At 41.7% G+C, this 20970-nt stretch overlaps 1 protein-coding gene and 1 non-coding gene across 2 annotated transcripts; one reads left to right on the forward strand and one right to left on the reverse strand.

The window, feature by feature from the left end:
• Positions 1 to 1504: 1504 nt before the first annotated feature.
• Positions 1505 to 1640, reverse strand: LOC147191199 (U11 spliceosomal RNA). Its single transcript, XR_015103851.1, has one exon. It is a non-coding gene; the product is annotated as a U11 spliceosomal RNA (small nuclear RNA).
• Positions 1641 to 5999: 4359 nt separating this feature from the next.
• Positions 6000 to 12969, forward strand: LOC147191200 (homeobox protein MOX-2-like). The gene is made up of 3 exons (XM_086136889.1): positions 6000 to 6453; positions 8608 to 8780; positions 11344 to 12969. Exons 1-3 carry the CDS (start codon positions 6057 to 6059, stop codon positions 11569 to 11571), a joined length of 798 nt encoding a protein of 265 aa, XP_085993015.1. The 5' UTR covers positions 6000 to 6056; the 3' UTR covers positions 11572 to 12969.
• The last annotated feature ends 8001 nt before the right edge of the window (positions 12970 to 20970 follow it).

Here is a 20970-nt window from a genome sequence, read left to right on the forward strand (position 1 = left end):
GGTCACGGGGGGTGCTGGAGCTGGACCAAGCTGTCTTCGGGCAGTAGGCGAGGGACACCCTGAACCGCATGCCAGCCAATCGCAGGGTGCACTACAGACATCCTAAAAAAATGAATAAACAGGACAGATTGACATTTTTAGTATGACTATCCCCCCCAAAAAGACTCCCATGAATTGACGTTGTTGATTGCAAATAAAATGGCATTCTGAACACGAACACGCACACACACGCACCATGCTTTTTTAAAATAAAATAAAAACTTCCAACGAAAGTGTTGACTGCGTGTGTATACAGATTGTCTTATGGTGTCAAGCGATCTGGAGCTTAACCGATCTGACTCGACACTGGCAGGAGTGAAAACAGCTTTGCTGACCCAGGAAAGGTACAATATCTGTCTTTTTATTGACTCATGTCCAGTTTTCTCACCCCAATTCCAAATTGGTCCCGGTAGGAAGTGAAATGAGACTCCAATATTGTACAGCTGACCGCTGCAATGTGTTCAGTTTTTTTTAAATGGCTATCATATGTATTCAAACCCCGCTCCAGACCTGAACATATACATTTAAAAAAGCAAATACTTGAAAAACAAAATGAAAGAATAAATCACCAAAAGCAAGAAACTAAAAACATGTTAGGGATCACGAGCCTGTTTTATAAATATATAAATGGAAGCACAATTTCTAGGCTCCGATAGCTTTCTTATGCTTAGCATCGTTTCTAGACACAAAACACAGTTCCAATTTTTTCATAAATATACCAAAAAAATACATGTAACCTTCCTAAATTTAATTTAGAATATAAACCTTTGCAAAAAATGTAATGCAAATTAACATGTGCCGTCACGGGAAACTGCGAAGAAAACATCCGGGTTAAGGTTTGGTGCACAACCACCGGGCCCTTTACATCTGGGGAGGTGTTTAGGTGAAAAGAGAAATGTTTCAACACCCACTGAGGAGCACTTAATTTAATGACAGCCACAATCTTAATCATAATTTTCTTTTTTTTTTCCTTGATAAATGCTCTGCCCAAATCCGCAGTGAAATGGGGGAAATGAGTCTTTGCCGCCCCCGCCTGTTTCTTGCAGTCCTCAACAAGAAACCATGAACACTCGAACAGGAAGGGATAAACTTTGGCTTTGCTATCGAAAGCCCGGACACAGCAAGTCTCAGATAAAGTTACATGAAGAGCTATGATATATATGATGATAGGTGAAAGGACACTTTGATCCTCTCCTCTTTCATCTATAACTGCTTCAAACAACAAAGTGTATGCAGGAAAAGTGATTAAGATTGCACGACCGTCGTGTCTTATGTGATGTGTTATTTTCACTTCAAGATGACGCAGCGAGAGTAGCTGCGTTTCGAGCAGCTCCTACATTTTGTTCTTCTACTTCTTCCTTTCATAACTATGCTGTAGCAAATTAAAAATATCTCCATCGTGAAACTAAAAGTGGTTTTCTTATTTTATGATTTGGCGAGACATATTAATCTTGAACATAGTTTGCGGGATACTGGAACGAATGGTTACCAGTTTTCCCTGTTATAAAAATTGTGCTTCCGAAATCTCTTGATTTAGATTCCGCGAACGACGCCCATTTAAGGTTGTCATCCGAAACACTGACGTTGTTGAAGCCCTTTTGCCGATTGGACGCGAACAGTTCGTATATATCTAGTGAGGAAACGTTTCTCTAAGAAGGTGAAAATAAACAAAAGTTTGATTTAAAATTGCATAGAAGTGGTGATAATATAACCATTTATGAGATGGATAACACTATCCACAAGTAGTGGCGGTATCGTTTATGTGTGACTTTATTTGTGGGATGTAATGCATTGTGGGTAAACATTCAAACCGACCTTGGTTTTGATTGGTTAATTTTACGGTTTGACGCTATCAGGAAGCCGGTGATTGGTTGGTGATACGTTAAGCGTACCCTGGACAATTCAGAAAATGGTTGTATATAAAATAAATATTTTGAAGGCATTTAGGACAGCCCAATTTAGTCTTTTGTTGTTTTAAAAAAAAAAAAAACGTGATCTTTGCAACGTTTCTGTAAAATTGTGCGTTGTCTGGAAGAAAACCCCACATATTTTTATTCAATGTTATGTCAGTACTATCCTTCCATCAAGTTCTGTAACTCACGAGGTGCTTTGTAACAAAAATTGGAACAATGTCTCATTTTGTTCTGTCGTCATTACGATAAAATATTCAATCCGACGTCATGCTAGTGTTCAAATTGCCAGGAGAGGGTACTATAGTCTTGTTTTAAAGACGTCCCTGAAGACTTATTCATTACACACGTCTTCCTAGAAAACCAATCGATATATAAATACGTTCCCCCTGTAAATTCAACCATTAAAGCTCTTCCACCCCATTTGTGTCCCTCCATGTAAACCTGGCTATTTTGTCAGTTCCATCTCATATACTACTCGTTAGATAACTGCCAATCAGAGCGATCAATTGTCACCGATGGCTTACGCTATTTTACATACTGCGATCAACAGCTCATTCATTCCAATTATATCTAAGATGCTCAATGACACCTACAAACTTTTTATTCTTCAACAAGAAGGTGTGGCCAGTGGGGTTGGCTGTCATCCACTTTGCCCCCGATAGGTGCCAGCAGAGTTTAACATGCATACGGTTGCCTTTTAAGATCTTTCATATCTATAGAAATGCAGTGGTGAAAATCCTTGTGTGTGCGCGCATGCGCCATACATATATGGCAAAATATTCTAACGAGCTCAAAATCAAATCAAGTACATGTTTACCATAAATTACATCTCCCCCGTCTCTTTGCATCATGGCAGTAAATCAACCATCAATACTACAGTAATGCATGCACATAGACAAAGAGGATAACAAGTTAACTCTTCGGTAAAGTAGCCAACGTTGCTCATCAACGCAGCAAGAATTGGCCAGGACAGATATATATACGTGTATTTATGTGTGCGGGATTCTTCATCACACCACTCACAGTCAAAGTTTCATGAAATATTCACACCATGCCCATCACACTCATAATCAAGGAGGAACAAGTCAAAACAAAGGTTTTGCTGAGCTTGATTTGCTAGATGGTCCTCAAGGAATCAGCATGTAAGATTTTTTTTAAAGAACTTATTTGCAAAACCAAAACAACATTGTGGTTAGAAAATAATCAACATCAGTATTCTCGCTTTTCAGGTTTATTTAACAATAAGAGAAAAGAAAGACATTTTACAGGCGGCTGTGTGGAGTTTACATGTTCTCCTCATGCCTGTGTGGGTTTTCTCCGGGTACTCCGGTTTCCTCCCACATTCCAAAAAAACATGCATGGCAGATTAATGGAACACTCTAAACTGTGTGAGTTGGAGAGCGAATGATTGTTCGCCAATGTGTGCCCTGCAATTGGCTGGTAACCAATTCAGGGTGTCCCCCGCCTACTGCCTGGAGACAGCTGGGATAGGCTCCAGTAAACATACTGCATGCAGTATGAAAATAAATGTAATTCATTATTCAACCACACACACACACAAACATGCACACAGTTCATTTATTACACACGGAAATAAGGTGATGTCATCGATTGTGACGTCTCCATTATGCATACCTGTCAACTTTTCGGAGCGCCAACCTGTATTAACTACCAAAAAAATCCTTATAAAGAGCAAAAAATCCTTATAACATACCAAAGCATTTTACATGTCAAAATAACGGCAGAAAAAAACCCACGAAATTTTCAATGATATTTATTGTAGATATATAGTATTGTAGAATACTCTGCTCTTTTCAACTAGGAACCACGTGATTTACTGGAAAGTTATCGGAAATGAAAGCATTCGAGTAGACTAGCACCATTCTGGGCAAAAGCAAACGGAACTACCTGTTAGGGGGAAAACCCCCCGGAAATTCTCAGAATCCGTATGATTTGTGCGATACGGCCATATAGGTAAGATTCACCACAAAATCCGTATGAACTATGGCTAAACCGTATGCGACATCATCTTTACTGAACGTCTCCATTCAGTTAAGAGAGTGAAAAGCGCTTGAATGAATTTTATTTCATGAAAGCATAACTGTGGATGGTATGACAAACAATGACTTCTCAGCCATGTTCTTTACTTTTTATGGTGCGAAAATAGGGATTTTGATTAACAGTGACTGTAAGAGTCAAATATTTTTCGACTTAAGAAAGATTCTTTTAAAATTTGCATTAAGATCAATTAGATACAAATTATTTGAATATACAGTTAACATTTGTAATTTGTGGCAAAGTATCAGCGGGTGGTGGTTGCCAAAGAGTGACAAGGGGTGTCCAGGGGCCACCCCTGGCCACCACATAGCTTCGGCCCGGAAGAGACAATTTGAAACTTCAGGAAGGCAATCGAACGGAAGTTTTTTTTCCAGTGTCTTCCAATGGAATCTAACGATTGGATTATAAATGTTCCGCCACTTTAGTCATTCGATTTGATACCCCAACTTTTTGGCATCAAACTGAGGTAAGGGATATTTGACATTGCAAATGATGAAGTCAGTGGACGGGACATTTAATCATGAACACCGTTACAATCTAAACCAGAGGTGGGCAAACTACGGCCCGCGGGCCGAATCCGGCCCGTTGGTCTTTTTAATCTGGCCCGCCGAAGGTTGGTCCACAATTAAGGTTCGATGTGAATGATTGCATTCATTTCAATTGGACTTGTAATGGCCGTCATTTCACCCCCAGGTGGCGCATTGACTTGAAGTTGCAGAACACGGGGAGGGGGGAGGAGGGGATCTTTTCGACCACCTAGTACCTCTGTATCGCTCTACTTCTAATGGTCTGATCACAACCCATCTGCAGCAATGCACAGGCTAAAATAGGTCATCAACAACACTGTTGTCATTTAAAAAAAGTATATTAATACAGTACTTTCATGCTTTTGTTCTGTTGATGTTTGATATGGACTGTCAACAAATGCAGTTTTTTTTAATGTACCATAGCTCGTGCTGACCTGGCCCTTCTGTCAAATTTTAAAAGTCAATGCGGCCCCTGAGCCAAAAAGTTTGCCCACCCCTGATCTAAACAAATGACATTTATGGCAACAAATGTGAGTTAGCAAGTTGTTTGCCCCGAATTAATTTGCAGAGTTGCGGTGACTTGTCCTGCATCGATAGTGTCATGATTCGGTTTGGGACCAACAGGTGGCACTGTAGGGCTCCCCTACAGCTGCACACCTGTTGGCCGTTAAGTAATTAGTTCTATAAAAGGATTCCCGCCCGAACACTCATTGTCTGGTCATTGTTGCTCTTTGCTGCTGTCATGTTTGGGTCATGTTTTTGTTATTGATAGTTTTGAGCTTCAGTCATGGTTTTTGTTTGATACTTTGGACTTTGTTTGTTTAGGATTTAATTTTCTGTGTTTTATCAATACACTTCTTCAAATACACCCTGCTCCTCCCTCTTGCCTGCTTTTTGGGGTCCACCACCACCACGCATCGTGACAGATACATTGGGGTTCAATACAAGGTTCTGTAAATTCACATTTCTTTGTTGTGAAAAGCAGAAAAGCTCCATTTCACAAAAACAAAACTTTCAAGCTTGAGTTATAACTGCCCAACTTAAAGTGTGCTTGCAAATTGTGCATCACTTCCAATATATTATTTCCACGTGAGCTCTTAAATGGCAAACTGCACTTACACTGTGAGCGAGCGTGGTTCGGATTTATCGTCCGTTGTTGAATAAACGTGGTCAGTCGGAGTGAAGCAATGAACCAGCCTCCATCTCAGGTTACAACTTGGATGTAATATTCTCCCACTACCTCCTCCTTTCTTCATCTCCCCCGCTCTCCTTCGACTTTCCAACGCAACTTCTGCTGAAATGGTATTGACCTTCCTTGCTGTCATCAGTGTGCCTCTTTTTTTTACAGGCTTGGCTTTAGTTTTTCAAACTAAATCCTTTTTTTGTTGGATTTTTGGGTGAATCTGAAGATCGGGGGGGGGGGGGGGGATCCTGATTTCATATTTCTTACTTCTGTGGAGAGTGGCTGGTTTCCTCCGACAGGCTGGAGTGAGGGTTTGGTGGCGTCCCCCCCACCACCATGGATCACTCCCTCTTTGGTTGTTTACGCAGCCCTCACACATCAGCTCAGGATTTACTTCCTGCCATGACCCCGTTGCCTCTACACAGTCACAGTAACCTCTCGGCTCGCTGCGGCTTCCAAGAAGTAGGAGACGATGACGTGCTTCATGATGTAGCTCATCAGGTCCACATTCCCCAGCAGTCCTCCTCGTGGCTCATCTCTCAGCAGATTCCCGCCCCTAGCGCTCGCAACGGCATCAGTTTGCCGCCACTTGAGAATATCGCTTCAGAACAGTGCTCCGGGGATCAAAATATGTGCGGTGCCGAACCCGGCGGGGAACTTTCCGGAACATTCTGTGAGGAGTACAGTCAGAAGAGTCTGTCATCGGATGAAACTGATGCTATGACTCCCAAAGGTAAGAAGGAATGTTTTTCCACTTTGGATTGTTGATTTTACAATATATATATTTTTTCCATTCGAAAAGCCTCCCTGTGTGGAGTTTGTATATTCTACCCGGGCCTGCGTGGGTTTTCTCCGGGTACTCGTGTTTCCTCCCACACTCCAGAAACATGCATGGCAGGTTAACGGAACGCTCTAAATTGTCTCTGGTGTGATTGTGAGCGCGAATGGTTGTTTGTTTGTGTGCCTTGCGATTGGCTGACGACCAGTTCAGGGTGTCTGCTCGAAGACAGCTGGGATATGCTCCAGCATGCCCGCGACCCTCGTGAGGATGAAGAGGATCAGAAGATGGATGGATGGATGGTCCAGTGGTTAGAGCGTTGACCTCACAGTGCAGAGGTCGTGGGTTCGATCCCGGCTCCGGCCTTCCTGTGTGGCTTTTGCATGTTCTCCCCGTGCCTGTGTGGGTTTTCTCCGGGTATTCCGGTTTCCTCCCACATTCCAATAACATGCGTGGCAGGCTGATTGAACACTCTAAATTGTCCCTAGGTGTGATTGTGAGCGCGAATGGTTGTTCGTCTCAGTGTGTGCCCCGCGACTGGCTGGAAACCGGTTCAGGGTGTCCCCCGCCTATTGCCTGAACCTCCAGCACCCCCGGCGACCCTTGTGAGGATAAAGCGGAAAATGGAAGGATGGATAGATGGATATTTGTTACCATCCCGTTAAAACGGGATTTAAAGCCTGTGTTTATTTATGACAAACAAAGGTGGAATAGCGTTGAAAGTCGTCCATGTAGTTTGATCAAAACAGTTAAATTTATGATTTGAGTTGATTTGGCTTATGTCAAAGTTCACAAATTTTTTAATTCTCAGCCACTCGTTAAAATTTGCAAAGCTTTTTGTGCAATCAAGTTTGGTCATTTTTATCCTTTCAGGGACAGCGGTTGCTCCATTGGACAACTTATCATCAGGTTACAGGGTGCACGAAAGGGTGAAAAAGAAAGAAAATGCGTTTTTTTTTTTTTTATCGTGCCCTCAGAACCATCCGGATTTAGAAACACTCAATTTCCATAGAATGAATCGAAAAAGCCACAGGCTGTTTTCCTCAAACCTGGAACTTGACTCTTTAAAAAAAGAAAATGGAAGGGTCATGACCTACTGTATGTCGCCTTCGTCCATCGATGTATCCCGACAGAATAGTTGGTTGAATTTTAAACAGTCAGTCGGTTTTTAAAACAAGTGCTGTTAGGTCATGAGGTGGCAGAAAACCTCATTCTGGCAGTTTAAAAAAATCGTTTTTTTGTTTTTTTTTGGAAGACTTGGAAGTGAACACGTGCAGTATAAATCATTGAATGGTAAAAGAGACTAAATAGGACAAATCCAGCGAGATTTCAAAACGTAATGTTTAAATCATTGAGCAACACTGACAAGCGGTTTTGGAGATGGCGCCAGGTGGAAGATTTTCGGATTCCCTTGGAGAGACATTGTGTTGACTGAGAGAGTAAAGATCTGAAAAATTTCAGAGGAAGCTGCCAATAGCCAAAAACCACATTTGATTTTTCACCGTTGCAAGTATTCGGGTATGATTTATTAATGATTTTTTTTTCTGATTTCATAGCTGTATAAACAGATGGTGTCATTTTGAAATTTGCATGTATCAAGTGCGGAGGCAATCACAAAATGTAAACCCGAGAAAGTAGAGTCTAAAATCTTAGACTAGAGTCTAAAAAGTTATTTCATGCTAACACTGAAGGAGCCTTTTTATACAAATACTCATCATGATAAAAATCGAGATTTTTTTGTTGTTGTTGTTTTGTTTTGAAGTAACTTGAAAAAAGAAAAACATGAATTTGTTTCATGTTTTTTTTTAACCTCATCACTTTTTATAGTAGAATATAAATGTTGTTTAGAAGTGTTGCAATTGAGGTGATTTGCAAAACTTCTCGTCCGCAACCCACAATCAAAATCATATTACTGGAAATTTGCATATTTGTAATAAGATACTCGGCAACGAAAAGAAATGTCAAATTTTACTTCCATCTGAAACTGTGCAATCTGTATGCTTCCTAAACCAAAACAGTGAGTCTTATTTCATTCGACCCCCTTTTTACTCTCCAGCCGCCCCCTCCCTTTGCTAGACCGACTGGAAAATGTTCTGCTTTTCATTTCAGAGTCCCAAGACGGGGGCTATAAGTCAGACATGATCAACAAGCCCAGAAAGGAACGCACGGCCTTCACAAAAGAACAGATTCGGGAACTGGAGTCCGAGTTTGCACACCACAACTATTTGACCAGACTGAGACGCTACGAAATAGCGGTCAACCTGGACCTGACTGAACGACAAGTAAGGGCACGTGTTTCTTGATATCAATTGTATAGACAATCAAATCGATGAAAATAACTTTTGCGGCAAGCCAGTGAATGTAATTACATAACAGACCACTAGGTTTGCTCTCTGAGGTTACCACCCCCCGCCCCTCCTCCATGTTGTTGACTATTAGTACTAAAAAGTATTATACAGGAGGTTGATTTTAACTGTATGTGGACTGGGTGCGACACCCTACAAAAAACGGACAAGTAGCAAATAGCATAGGGCGGGGGTCAGCAACACGCGGCTCCAGAGCCGCATGCGGCTCTTTAGCGACATCTAGTGGCTCCCTGGAGCTTTATAAAAATGTTTGAAAATGGAAAAAGATTTTGATAGTAGGCTAATATAGCTCAAATAGATATAGATACATGTTGCAGCTCCGAAAAACGAGAGCGGTGTTGTTTTTTTTTTTTAAACGTACACTTTAACAGTCTCGACAAACACAGACACGTCTGTCCTACTCCGTGCCTTCTCTCTTCTCGTTCGACCTGAGAGGCGTTCAAAGAGAGCCTCAGAAAAACTGAAATTCATGATCACTTCACTGACACTAAGAAAAGCGAAAATAATGCACCAAAACAAAAAATCAAGCGAGGAAATGACAAAATAAATTCCACGGGGGCGTTTGTGAACACACAACAAAGGAATTAATAACAAACAATTCTGAGACAGTCCAGTCTCCTACATACATACAGCATGTGTTTCCTTCATTGTAAGTGTTATAGAAGGCTTTTATTTTTTTGCGGCTCCACACATATTTGTTTCTTGTTTTTTTTGTCCTATATGGCTCTTTCAACATTTTGGGTTGCCGACCCCTGGCATAGGGGGACAGGATTAGGACAGAAGAAGAGAAGTGAGCCAGGCGGTGTTACCAATATGTAGTGGGAGGGGCTAAGCAGCGCCCCTCACCCGCACAAAGAATCGAGTGCCAGAGCGGCATCCCACTGCAAGTCTCTGCTGGGTCTTTCCTAAATCAGCCAATAGTCTGACCCTGAAAGGTTTTAACCCTTTCGGGGACAGCGGTTACTGCAGTGGACAGCTTCTGTTATCAGGCTACAGGGTGCGTGGAAGGGGTGAATCGTAAAGAACATGGGCGTATGACCTCCGAAAGCAAAACTAGTCGTCTGTGACCTGCGATGCCATCACAGCCATCTGATATTGAGACCAAGCAAGCATTTGATGACCTGTGTGAAATGTGACAGACTGTAGCTAGCATAATTGAAGCGGGCCGATGCCATGTAGCCATCGGCTCGGACCATGTAACGTCCTTGAGAGATGGTCAAATGTTATCCACGTTGAATCGAGAGGACCTGAATGGTGGTCCTACTTTCTGTCTGTTATGACTGATCCTCTCTCTTTTCATTAAACATGACAATTGGACCCTTTCAGGGACAGTGGTTACTACAGTGGGCAGCTTACCACGTTATCGGGTGACAGGGTGCACGAAAGGGTGAACGTCAATACGCGGCTCGACAAGGCTTTAAAAATCATGGCTTTCATGAGCAAAAACTTTGCTTACAAATCGTTACCCCCTCCTCTGTTTTTTTTGTGTATCTGTTAATGAAATGCTGGGCCAGTAGTCACGTAATGTTTTTCAACAGCATTGTGTTGTGAAGTATGGTGATGAATTTGGCACCAAACCTGATCAGGGAAGGCACAAACATTCCTACTTGTCTGGTTTGAGTGGCCCAACAAAATAAGAGCCAATAGGAGGAGGGGAAAGAGAAGGTTTGGGAGCAAGGGAGCATATCACGCAATCTTTCGACCTCCATAATCATCACTTTTAAGAAGACCCCCGTAACAACGTTTGTTCAACCGTTAACATTGTACCGTCAATATGCATGTTCTCAGGAAAAATTACCCCCGCCCCCCAAAAACCAAAAGCCCCCCCAAAAGTGAAAATAATATCTTAAAAATATTAACCCTTTCATGCACAAAAAATGATAACATGTAACCTGACAACCTGATAAGCTGTCCACTGTAGTACCGTTATCCCCCGAAAGGGTTAAAAACAGGCAGCACGGTGGACGACTCGTGAGCATTTTTCGCCTCGCAGTGCAGAGCTCGTGGCATTGAAATCGAAGCTGCGGCATTCCTGTGTGGAATTTGTGTGTTTTCCCCGTGGCTGCGTGGGTTTCCTCCGGGTACTCCGGTTTCCTCCCACATTCCGAATAACATGCATGGCAGGTTAATGGAACACGCTAAATTGTCCCCGGGTGTGAATGATTGTGTGTCTATCTCTGCCCCTACGATTGGCTGGCCTGAAGTCAGCTGGGATAGGCTCCACCTATGCCCGTGACTCTTGCGGTTCCCAAAATGGGTAGACGGATATTGAAAAAAAACCCCTATTAGGTGACAATTGTGTCCGGGATTTCTTCCAAAGAGTTTTCCTTGCTGTCGTCATTAAATCAGTTTTATTTCCAGCACTGTTCTAAACCCGCTCCATATGTAAAGCCCTTTGCCATAACCTCTGTTGTGATTTGTCCCCGATATAAATCAGACTGTCTTGACTCTACCTGATTTCATTTGTGATTCCCCTCAGGTGAAGGTCTGGTTCCAGAACAGGAGGATGAAATGGAAGCGCGTTAAGTGTGGCCAACAGGGGGCAGAAGCACTCGAGCGAGAACTGAAAAACGTCAAAAAGGGGACATTGTTGCCGTCAGAGATTTTGGGTATTGAGGGACTACAACGTTCGGCGAGCTCACCCGGAACAGTGACTGATGATGAGAGCCCAGACAGCGACCTGAGTTCAGAACATCCTTACCTATGACGTTTGATTTCATCCTAAAAAAAAAAATGTTGGATGGTGTCGAATATAGAATGGACTGTGCACAGGATTGCTTTTCTTTTTACAATTCAAGGTGTCACATTTAAATTGACTGATTGCATAATTTTGAGCTATTTGGGGACATGCTGACAAAGTTTCATGAAATGTGTACCCTAATTACTGGAGGATGACTATATAAATGTGATGGTTCGGTTTGGGACCAACAGGTGGCACTGTTGGGCTCCCCCTGCAGCTGCACACCTGTTGGTCGTTAGGTAATTAGTTATATAAAAGGACTCCCAGCCTGCCCACTCACTGTCAGGTCATTGTTGCTTGTTTGTTTGCCTGTCCTGTCCTGTCCTGTCCTGTTTGTTTGTGTCATGGTTCTGTTCTAGTTTTTTGAGCTTCAGTCATGGTTTTGTTTGATACTTTGGACTCGTTTTGTTGTTAGGACTTTGTTTAGGATTTAGTTTTCTCTGTGTTTTAATACAATTCTTCAAGTTCACCCTGCTCCTCCCTCCTGCCTGCTTTTTTGGGGTCCACCACCACCACGCAATCGTGACTATATATATATATATATATATATATATATATATATATAGCTCCACACTCTACTTAAAGACAAGTACAGTGGTACCTCAACTTACGAAATTAATTGGTTCTGGAAGAAATTTCTTAACTAGAAAATTTTGTAAGTAGAGATGTGTCGTCCCCCCCCCCCATATTTCAGACATAAATGTTTTCTAAAGCATAAAAATGCATCAAAGTATGTAACAAATGGAGGACACTGCACAGATACTTTTCTATCTATCTACAGTCACACAAAGACACATTCGGTATTTTTAGCCAATGGGATACCAGGATGATGCTCGGTAGTAGCCAATGGCAGAACAGCTATAAATATGTTGCGCTAAGGAAACTCTGAGCTGCGACTAGCAATCAATACTGTATTTTTACCTTTCGTATCTTGAAATTTCTTTCGTAACTAGAGGCAAAATTTTTCTGTTCAGGCGTTTCGTAACTTAAAAATTTTCAGATGAAGAGACAGTCGGAAGTAGAGGTACCACTGTATATGTTTCAGTACATCACTGTGCCAAGTACTGTACTGTAATAATGTTTTGGAGGATTAGTCCAACTGTTTTCAGGCCTGTTATTTGTCTATTCGAAAGATATGTTTGTTCTGGTTTTTTTTTGTTTTTTTTTTTTACATTGGCCTACTGCATCTAAGTGCGAAATACAAAAGACTTTGAAGAGTTTTTTTTTAACCCTCGACAAGGGTTACATGAAAATGCACAAGATTTGTTTTTGTACTGTGCACGGTTTGCTTTTTTTTTGGTACTTTTTTTCTTTTTTGCTACGTGCTCATGCTAAATGTATTTAGCTTTTCAACATGCATTTAGCCTGCAGTGAAGAATAAATATTTCTTTCTACAGCTGAGCATTGTGTTTTCTATTTTTGTCGATGTCGTGTGTACTGGCCTCTCAGAAGTGTTTTTAATTTTGATCGACCCGGGGCACGATTTGACCACATTGTTCTGTTTTTGAGCACAGATTGAATTGTTTTATGGTGAGCGTTCAGGTTTGGGCACAGATTGAACTGTTTTGAAGTGAGGCTTGGGTTTTGCAGGAAGCATCTGGGATTTTGTGAAAGTTGGGCTTTGTGTTCACAGGTTAGCGAAAGGGAGAGGTTCAATTCCAGCTCTGGCTTTCCTGTGTGGAGTTTGCATGTTCTCCCCGGGCCTGTGTGGGTTTTCTCCGGGTACTCCGGATTCCCCCCACATTCCAAAAACATGCATGGCAGGCTGATTAAACACTCCAAATTGCGATTGGCTGGCGACTAGGTGTCGCCCGCCTACTGCCGAAGACGGCTGGGATAGGCTCCAGCACCCCCCATGACCCTTGTGAGGATAATCAGATCGGAAAATGGATGGATGGATTATGGAGTTGGCCCGGTGATCCAGTGGTTAGCGCATTGGCCTCACAGTGCAGAGGTACCGGGTTCATGGAGGTTCTCTCATTAATTTTCCATTATGATCCATTATAAATGACTGTCCTCTGTTCCAGCCATGAAGCTCACAAGGCCACGTTTTATAACAACAGTGTAATTGTTTGGACTTAATTTGAGACTGGATGAATTGTAGCTTGTGACCCAAAGCTGGATCTCACTCGGTGAGCATTGTGCGATCCAGCTGGAGATTTATTATTTGTTTTTTTTTCAAACTATTTTCCCAAGAAATGGTTTCACCACCTGTGATTGGCCGACTCCCACTTAAGACTTAAGAAAAGAAAACCTTTATTAGTCTCGCAATGGAGAAATGGGAACACTTCACATTCATCTTGCCCAAAGTCAGCAGGGATTGGCTCCCACACACCCACGACCATAATAACTGTAAGTGGAAAGTAGATGGATGACTTCACCGCTGCACGAACTTATCTTGTTGTCTTATGAAAATGCATTACCTTTTCAAAATAATTCACACTATTTCCATTTAACGTGACAATCATGTCCACTGACTTTCAATCCGCCTTACTTTACCTTGAATTAGTCATAGGACCAGAAGACTTTACAAGGGTCACATGGGGGAAGGCAGGTGGACCTAATAATAATAATATCGCAAGCCACTGTAACAATGATCACAAAGGATAATATCATGCGAAAAGCAACATCTGAAAGCACGGTGGTCAGCTTTACCCCACACGATGGGCGCCCTGAAGCAATAAAGGACAACGAGGCACACCTGGATGAGACATGTGAGGCTGTAGGAAGCCGATTAGCTTACACAAGGCGCAGGGCTGATGAGACCGGGTGGAAACATGTGCTTGATGAGCTGATAAAAACAGCATGAAACAGGACGGGACAGATCAAAACACAATGCAAAATCAAATACATCACGACAGCAGGAGTGAACGCAAAGGAACTCAGCTGAAAGGAACGAGTGCCCATCACTGCCTAATCATTTACAGCGCACAAGTAAAGTTCTGAAACACCAATGTACTGAAACAAAATTAAGCCAGTGATGTCATTGTGTTGTGTTTCTGGCAGCCTTTCTAAAAGAATTCAAAAACAGAAACAGCATGTTATTCCCACAAGGGGGAGGATTGCGCAGCTGCAGTGTGGCTCTTGGCCATATGAAGCCTAATGGAAAACCGCAAGGTAAATCCATTAACCAAGAAGAAAGTCATTTGGTCAGACAAAATGTCATAGACACAAAGTATTTCTTTTGATGGTAAAATAACGTCGTAAAAGAGCAATAAGGTGTCCAATGAGGGAAGAGATGAGAATATACATGGATATGGACTGTTGGCTATTCCAGATGGCCTCTCAAGTTCAAGATTCAAAAAACAAACCCAAAGAAAAAGCCTTGGAATAGTTTTGGGGCAGTGTGGTATTTTACTCTCACCAAACAATTCTGTGCTTCCAACTTTATGGAAACAGTTTTCAGTTCTCTGTGTTCCAGCATAAATACGCAAGATCACAAACACAATCTAAAGTCGATTTGAAATTCTTCCCCAAAGTGTGGGAGCTGTAGTACTGTAGTTGCAAAATAAGGGACCCATCCCACATTTATTGCCATTAGAGAATGGTTCTACTTTCTTTCATGGCCAGATGTTCCAATATTTCAGTCATCCATTTGGGTAAGCTGTGCGGTACACCCAGGACAAATAACTAATTGTCAAATACTGGGCTGACTCATCAAGACAGTCAACCATTCACACATGTATGACTGCAAGAGCACGTAGCGTGTTCAACTAGGCCAATTTTAGTCCCTTAGCTTTCGGGAAATATTATTACTGTGACCCCAAAAAAAAAAGAGTGTTGATCATGCTCCTACTTTTAAGCCAAACCACGAAGAGCTCCAGTTTACCCTGATAGCTAGCTTGCCAAAAAGCTAGCTCCACAGATAGCTAGATAGTTGGCCAAAAAAAAAAAGAGTGTTGATCATGCTCCTACTTTTAAGCCAAACCACGAAGAGCTCCAGTTTACCTTGATGACGTTGGCTCCTACGGTAACTCCGTTTAACCATTATTGGCTGTGGTCGAGTAACTAGCTAGCTAATGAAGTCTGTATTCTGCTCATATTTAGTCATGCTGTATAACCTTCCCATGCCCACAGCGTAGCTTGGCGTCCTTGTAACCATCATCTCCTAGAATTGGAATACTCTTGTATTATTCCTCTCTTCTTAGTTAGGTTTGATGGTTACAGTGTTATTCCCCTCTGTTAGTTGTGTTTGTTCAGACACTTGAAAGAAACAATGTAGAATGCTGTTGAAGGTATTTCCTGCTCACTGTTTTTGCGTACCTCCCCGTCTCTCATTATCATATTGTCTCTATATAATCTCATGAATGTGTTTCTTTTACTTTTTCTTTACTTCCTGATTCAAATCTGGACCCCTCAGGAGCCCGAATCGATTCGTAAACTGCAGAAAAATAAAATAAACCCTTCGAAGGAACTGTTCATCGCCTCCAGCCTTTATTTGGTTAACCAACATCCTCATCATCCGAAATTAACGAACACGCGGAGGAAGAGAAGGCCGCTCTTCCCCCAACACTAGTTATCTAGATAGATAGACAGATAGCTAGCTAGCTAGCAGTTACGTTGTTCGATAGCAAGATACAGGTATATAGAAGGAAAATTCAGTCTGATGAAATAATTCTGTGTATGGTTAATATAGTCATCACCTGCATAGAATTTTAGTGGAACAGTTTCACCTACTCAATCATGTAAGGAAAACATCAATATTTAATGAATGTGTATGCGTGTGGGGGGGGGGGGGTTGTTTGGGTTATTTATTTATTTATTTTGCTTTGCTCAAAAGCATCAGTGCATATTCTGATATCAAGCCATGGACGTCTCAGTTTCTAACTTGGAACTATAGCCCATGATTCACTTCCTTGATTTCCTCCTGGATCACAGCTGCTCTGTGGCTTTCCATTTCTCTAGATGTTGACTTGCGGTAGTGCGTCATGCCTGGAGTTTTCGAACTGTGTTGCATGCTTTTCTTGTCGGGCATGTCACAGTATGAGAAAAGAAACCTCGGACACGTTCACTGGCAGGAGGTTCAATTGGAGATGGGGGAGTGGGGGCAGAAATTATACACGTACACACGCAGCACAAACAACCATGTTTTTTCTTTAAAGAGAGAGGTGGGTTGGAGTTACAAAATGGAGACACGAACAGTAGAGACAATGTGATGAGCGTTTAGAATCAATTTTCCAATTGAGTAATTCGTAGGGCTGCAGCTATTAAAGATTTTAGTATCTGAGCGTCCTCCTCAACGTTTTATCGATAAATCAAGTATTCCGTGAAACTATATTTTTGCTTGTTAAAAGCGCACTGATGCATACATAAAACAAAACATACCATATTAGTTACTACTGAACGACCAATTGGGTTCCTTTTTTAGATCATGTACTTATGTCTTAAAGCACATTGCAGCAAATTATTTTCTTGTCAACAAACATTTTCAGTGAGGCAATTTCAAGCACCAATTTTAATTTAAACTTAGCATTTGTTCTCAGTCTAAAAAACAAGGCATTATTTAAAAAGGGCATGAACAGCATTCATGATGTTGTGCAACTTCACTAGCCTCCACAAATCCCCATTCGGGTACATGAACCACTTTACTCTAAAATCTTCTCTGACCGTCTTTGGCACATTTCACAAGCACCTCTTCAGATGTTCCAGTACCAGACACATCAATCGTAGTCACCCCCCCCCCCCCATCTACAGTGTCCCTCTAAGCACCCTAAATAGAGTCATATTTTAGTCACAGGTATACTGTGATTGTGGATTATGGTCGACTGATCACCCCCTCCAGTCTGCCATTTTTTGTGTCTAAGGGACAAAAATAAGCAATTAAAAATGGGGTACTGGTTTCTTGTTGTAATTGATTATTGATAGATTCATTGCCAACAGTAGGGATGGCAACTTGGGTGATGAGGTATCTCGTGGCGATGGTGGCTGCCACCCCTTGCCATCCCCTAGCATCCCCAGAGTTGCTTATCCTGTCCAGGAACAAGTTCATTGGAAACAAGAGTGTCATGAGTGGGTATAAAAGGATCATCACTGAAAGGCTCAGTTGCTCAGAAGCAAGGTTGTGGTGAGGTTGACCACTTTGTGAACAATCGCCTGAGAAAATAGTGCAACACTTTAAGAACATTTCCCAACCTATAATTGCAATGAATCTAGTCATTTCAGATGTCCAATATTCACCCAAGTGCTGCTTATTGTGAAAAGAGTGAAATTAAGTACAGTTTGTCACACCAAATTTTGGGCCCAAAGTGTATTTTCCATTTTCAGCGAAAAGACTTCAAGGAAATCAGCGGACTGATTAGGACGGCTGATGTTAACTTGTTTCATCCATCCATCCATCCATCCATTATCAAAAGCGCTTATTTTCAAATTGGCAAAAATCCGTCGGTTAACTCGAGACTTTGCATACCCTCCTGAAAAACAAAACAAAACAACAACAACAACAACAACAAAAAACTTATTATAACCATTATTGGCTGTGGTCGATAGAAATCTGGGCCAAACGCTGCACAATATTTGTGTATTGCATGAGTGAGCACCTACTGCGCATGTCACATTTTGGGCCATTGACGATGTTCTGTGTGCCCAAACTGGAAGACGCCAGCGATAAAATAATGACTTTTACTCTCTATTAACTGTATACTATGTATCCTTAACTCATTCACTCCCAAAGACGTTTTTAAACGTCTTTTCAGACTTGGTCTAGAATTGGCTGGTACTGAATGAGTTAAACATCTTTACATACATTTTAAAATATTTTCAATTGAATGTTTCCGTTTTCGTTGTTTAATTGTTGGGCCTTTCAAGGTGCTTGAGTATAGCAGGGCGCTAGAGCACCGCCCTCTATTGACCCCTATGCTTTACGACGTATTCTTTCGTATACAATACTAACTACAGTATATCGTGTAAACTAAATACGCAGTTGTGAAAGAGCGTGCGACGAGAGAATTGTACTGTACTGTATGTGATGACTATAACTGGATCAACAACATATATACTGTAGATGTCATAGTAATAATAAATACCACTTTGCCTCATGAGTGGTTTTGTGATAGAGTTGGCGTGAATAGGTGAATTTGTCAATCTCTGTTGTATCAAGCTGGCATCTGAAACAAGTTGCTGTACTGACATGATTGAAAATAGGAACAGAAATAGAGCGGATCCACCACACGGTTAAGAAAAACAAAAGCAAAAACGGATCTCATCTGTCCTTAACATTTGGAAGTAAAAATTGCCTGAAGCAGCGAAAAGGTGGTCAGACTTCAATAAAAGGTTTATGTTACGAGGTGAAACTGAGAAGCGTGTGGTTTTTGGAATGTGTCTCTTCACAATCTCTTTTGTTCTTGGATGAACTTTTTACTTTGACCCAAATTGGAGCAATTTCTCTTGACCAGGAAGGGGCATGCTCTCATTGCAGCGCACCATGCCAAGATCAACTCAGCCAGCTCAAGACTTTTCCACATTTGCCTGCAAGGTCTTGTTTTGCTTTCCTAACTAAATAATTTGAAATGATTTACAATTGCGCGCCGGTGCTGATTGGTGATGCACCATGAAGATGCGTTCAATCTCGCATTCGGAAAAGTACAAGTTGCAGGGTTGCAAGGAAATTCAACCTCGGGACTGCAGAAAAGAAAAACATGTAGAAATATGTGTTTCCAAAAAATACAGGGCATGGACTTGCCTCAGATAAATTTCTCACATTTACAAACACTTTGAGACATTCCTCTGCCATTGGCTGTTACCAAGCACCTTCCTGGCATCCCATTGGCTAAGAGGGACCTCTACCGTACATGTCGTACGGTAGAGGTGTGAAAAGGTAAATAGATATGTGTAGATGCGGCAATCCTTGTCATTCGCTCCTCTGGCCATGAGGTGTTCCGATAGTTTGACGTAAATGCGAATCACCCAGAAAAAAGTGTTCACCTGTTGGGCGATCGCTCACTTTGCTGATGTTTGCCTTGGACATTTTCAAAGGATTGTTAAAAGCCGACAAAAGCAAACATCCTTGGACAGTTCTTACATACAAAATGCCAGGTAAAAACAACTTCTGAGAGAGAACGTGAGCTAAATTAGTGGGCAAAAAATGCTGAGGACGTTTTATATATATATTGAAGATATCACCTATGTTATATGTTTAGCTTAAAACTTTGTATCATAGACAGGTCGACTTTGACTATTAGGTCTCTGTCCTGAACATCCGCTACTTAAAACAAAGAATGTAGTGTGAAGCTGGGCTCCTATTTCCCCTTGAGTGATTAACAGCCCCCCAAGTGTTTTCTTTTGCGTCTCCCACCTTGGGAAAGTCCCTGAAGGCTGTCAAGTGCCTTCGAAGAGGAACCCTAATCTCAAGATTTGTGGACCAACAGATATGGTCTGTACTTTGTCAAAATGCCAAAATCGAACTTTGCTTGACTTTCTTTGTTTCCGATTTTTACATAAGGGGAAGGACTGCCCGCCCCTAATTAATATAATTAACATACTATGCCTATATGTACGTGTGACTGTAGTTGCTCGGGGCTTCCTGATGAAATCTTAGACTCACAGGAGCCCGAATCGATTCGTGTTGTGCCCTGAACGTTCAGTAAAACATCTTGCAAGAACTTCTCCATTTCCAGCCTCTGACTTTTGCACATCAACTCAGCCCGAATCAAACGAACACGCGGAGGACCTGGGGAAGTGGAGAACGGTCAAGGGATCCCGCCGTGTCGACAACAACACACTTCCCCCTGTTTGATCATCCTCCAACAATTGGTGACCCCGACGTGATTCGAGCTGATTGTCGGTCAACAGGCAGAATTTCGGCGCGCCATAATTGATAAGGTAAGGGGACATTTATCCTCTCGATTGATTTTCTGCCCTGTTGACTGATATGATGTGATGATTCACGTTTGATTTGAGACCAAATTAGTTTGGGGCTGGTAATTGAGAAACCCAGTTTAAACGTATTACTAGGTGTATTTCGCTCTAATTCTGAGTTCTAGAAATAATAATTCCTCGTTTTACGTTTTAAACCGGTTTAAACGTATTACTGGGTGTACTCCGCTTGAATTATCGAGTTATAGGAGTAATAATTCCTCGTTTTGCGGCTTAAACCAAAGGCCTAAAATAACCGGTAAAGAAGAGAAGTACAAGAGAATAAGAGAAGTACAAGAGAATAAGGAAAAAGGGAAAGGAAAAACTCGTCTTCAGGGAGGTTGTCTCGTTCTGTTAAGAATCCTAGAGACTAGAATTCCTCGAGGAAGACGAGTTGATTTTAAGACAAATACAAGTGAAGTACAAGAGAATAAGGAAAAAGGGAAAGGAAAAACTCGTCTTCAGGGAGGTTGTCTCGTTCTGTTAAGAATCCTAGAGACTAGAATTCCTCGAGGA

This window comes from Hippocampus guttulatus, chromosome 18, assembly GCF_054856545.1.
Source record: "Hippocampus guttulatus isolate MCC_2025c chromosome 18, RoL_Hgut_1.0, whole genome shotgun sequence".
Classification (NCBI taxonomy): Eukaryota; Metazoa; Chordata; class Actinopteri; order Syngnathiformes; family Syngnathidae; genus Hippocampus; species Hippocampus guttulatus.

Bases quoted from the DNA above. Each gene is read 5' to 3' on its own strand.
- LOC147191200 (XM_086136889.1), top strand. From the start codon at position 6,057: ATGGATCACTCCCTCTTTGGTTGTTTACGCAGCCCTCACACATCAGCT. The intron at 6,454-8,607 runs GTAAGAAGGAAT...TTTTCATTTCAG, and splicing joins TGATGCTATGACTCCCAAAG to AGTCCCAAGACGGGGGCTAT. The intron at 8,781-11,343 runs GTAAGGGCACGT...GATTCCCCTCAG, and splicing joins TGGACCTGACTGAACGACAA to GTGAAGGTCTGGTTCCAGAA.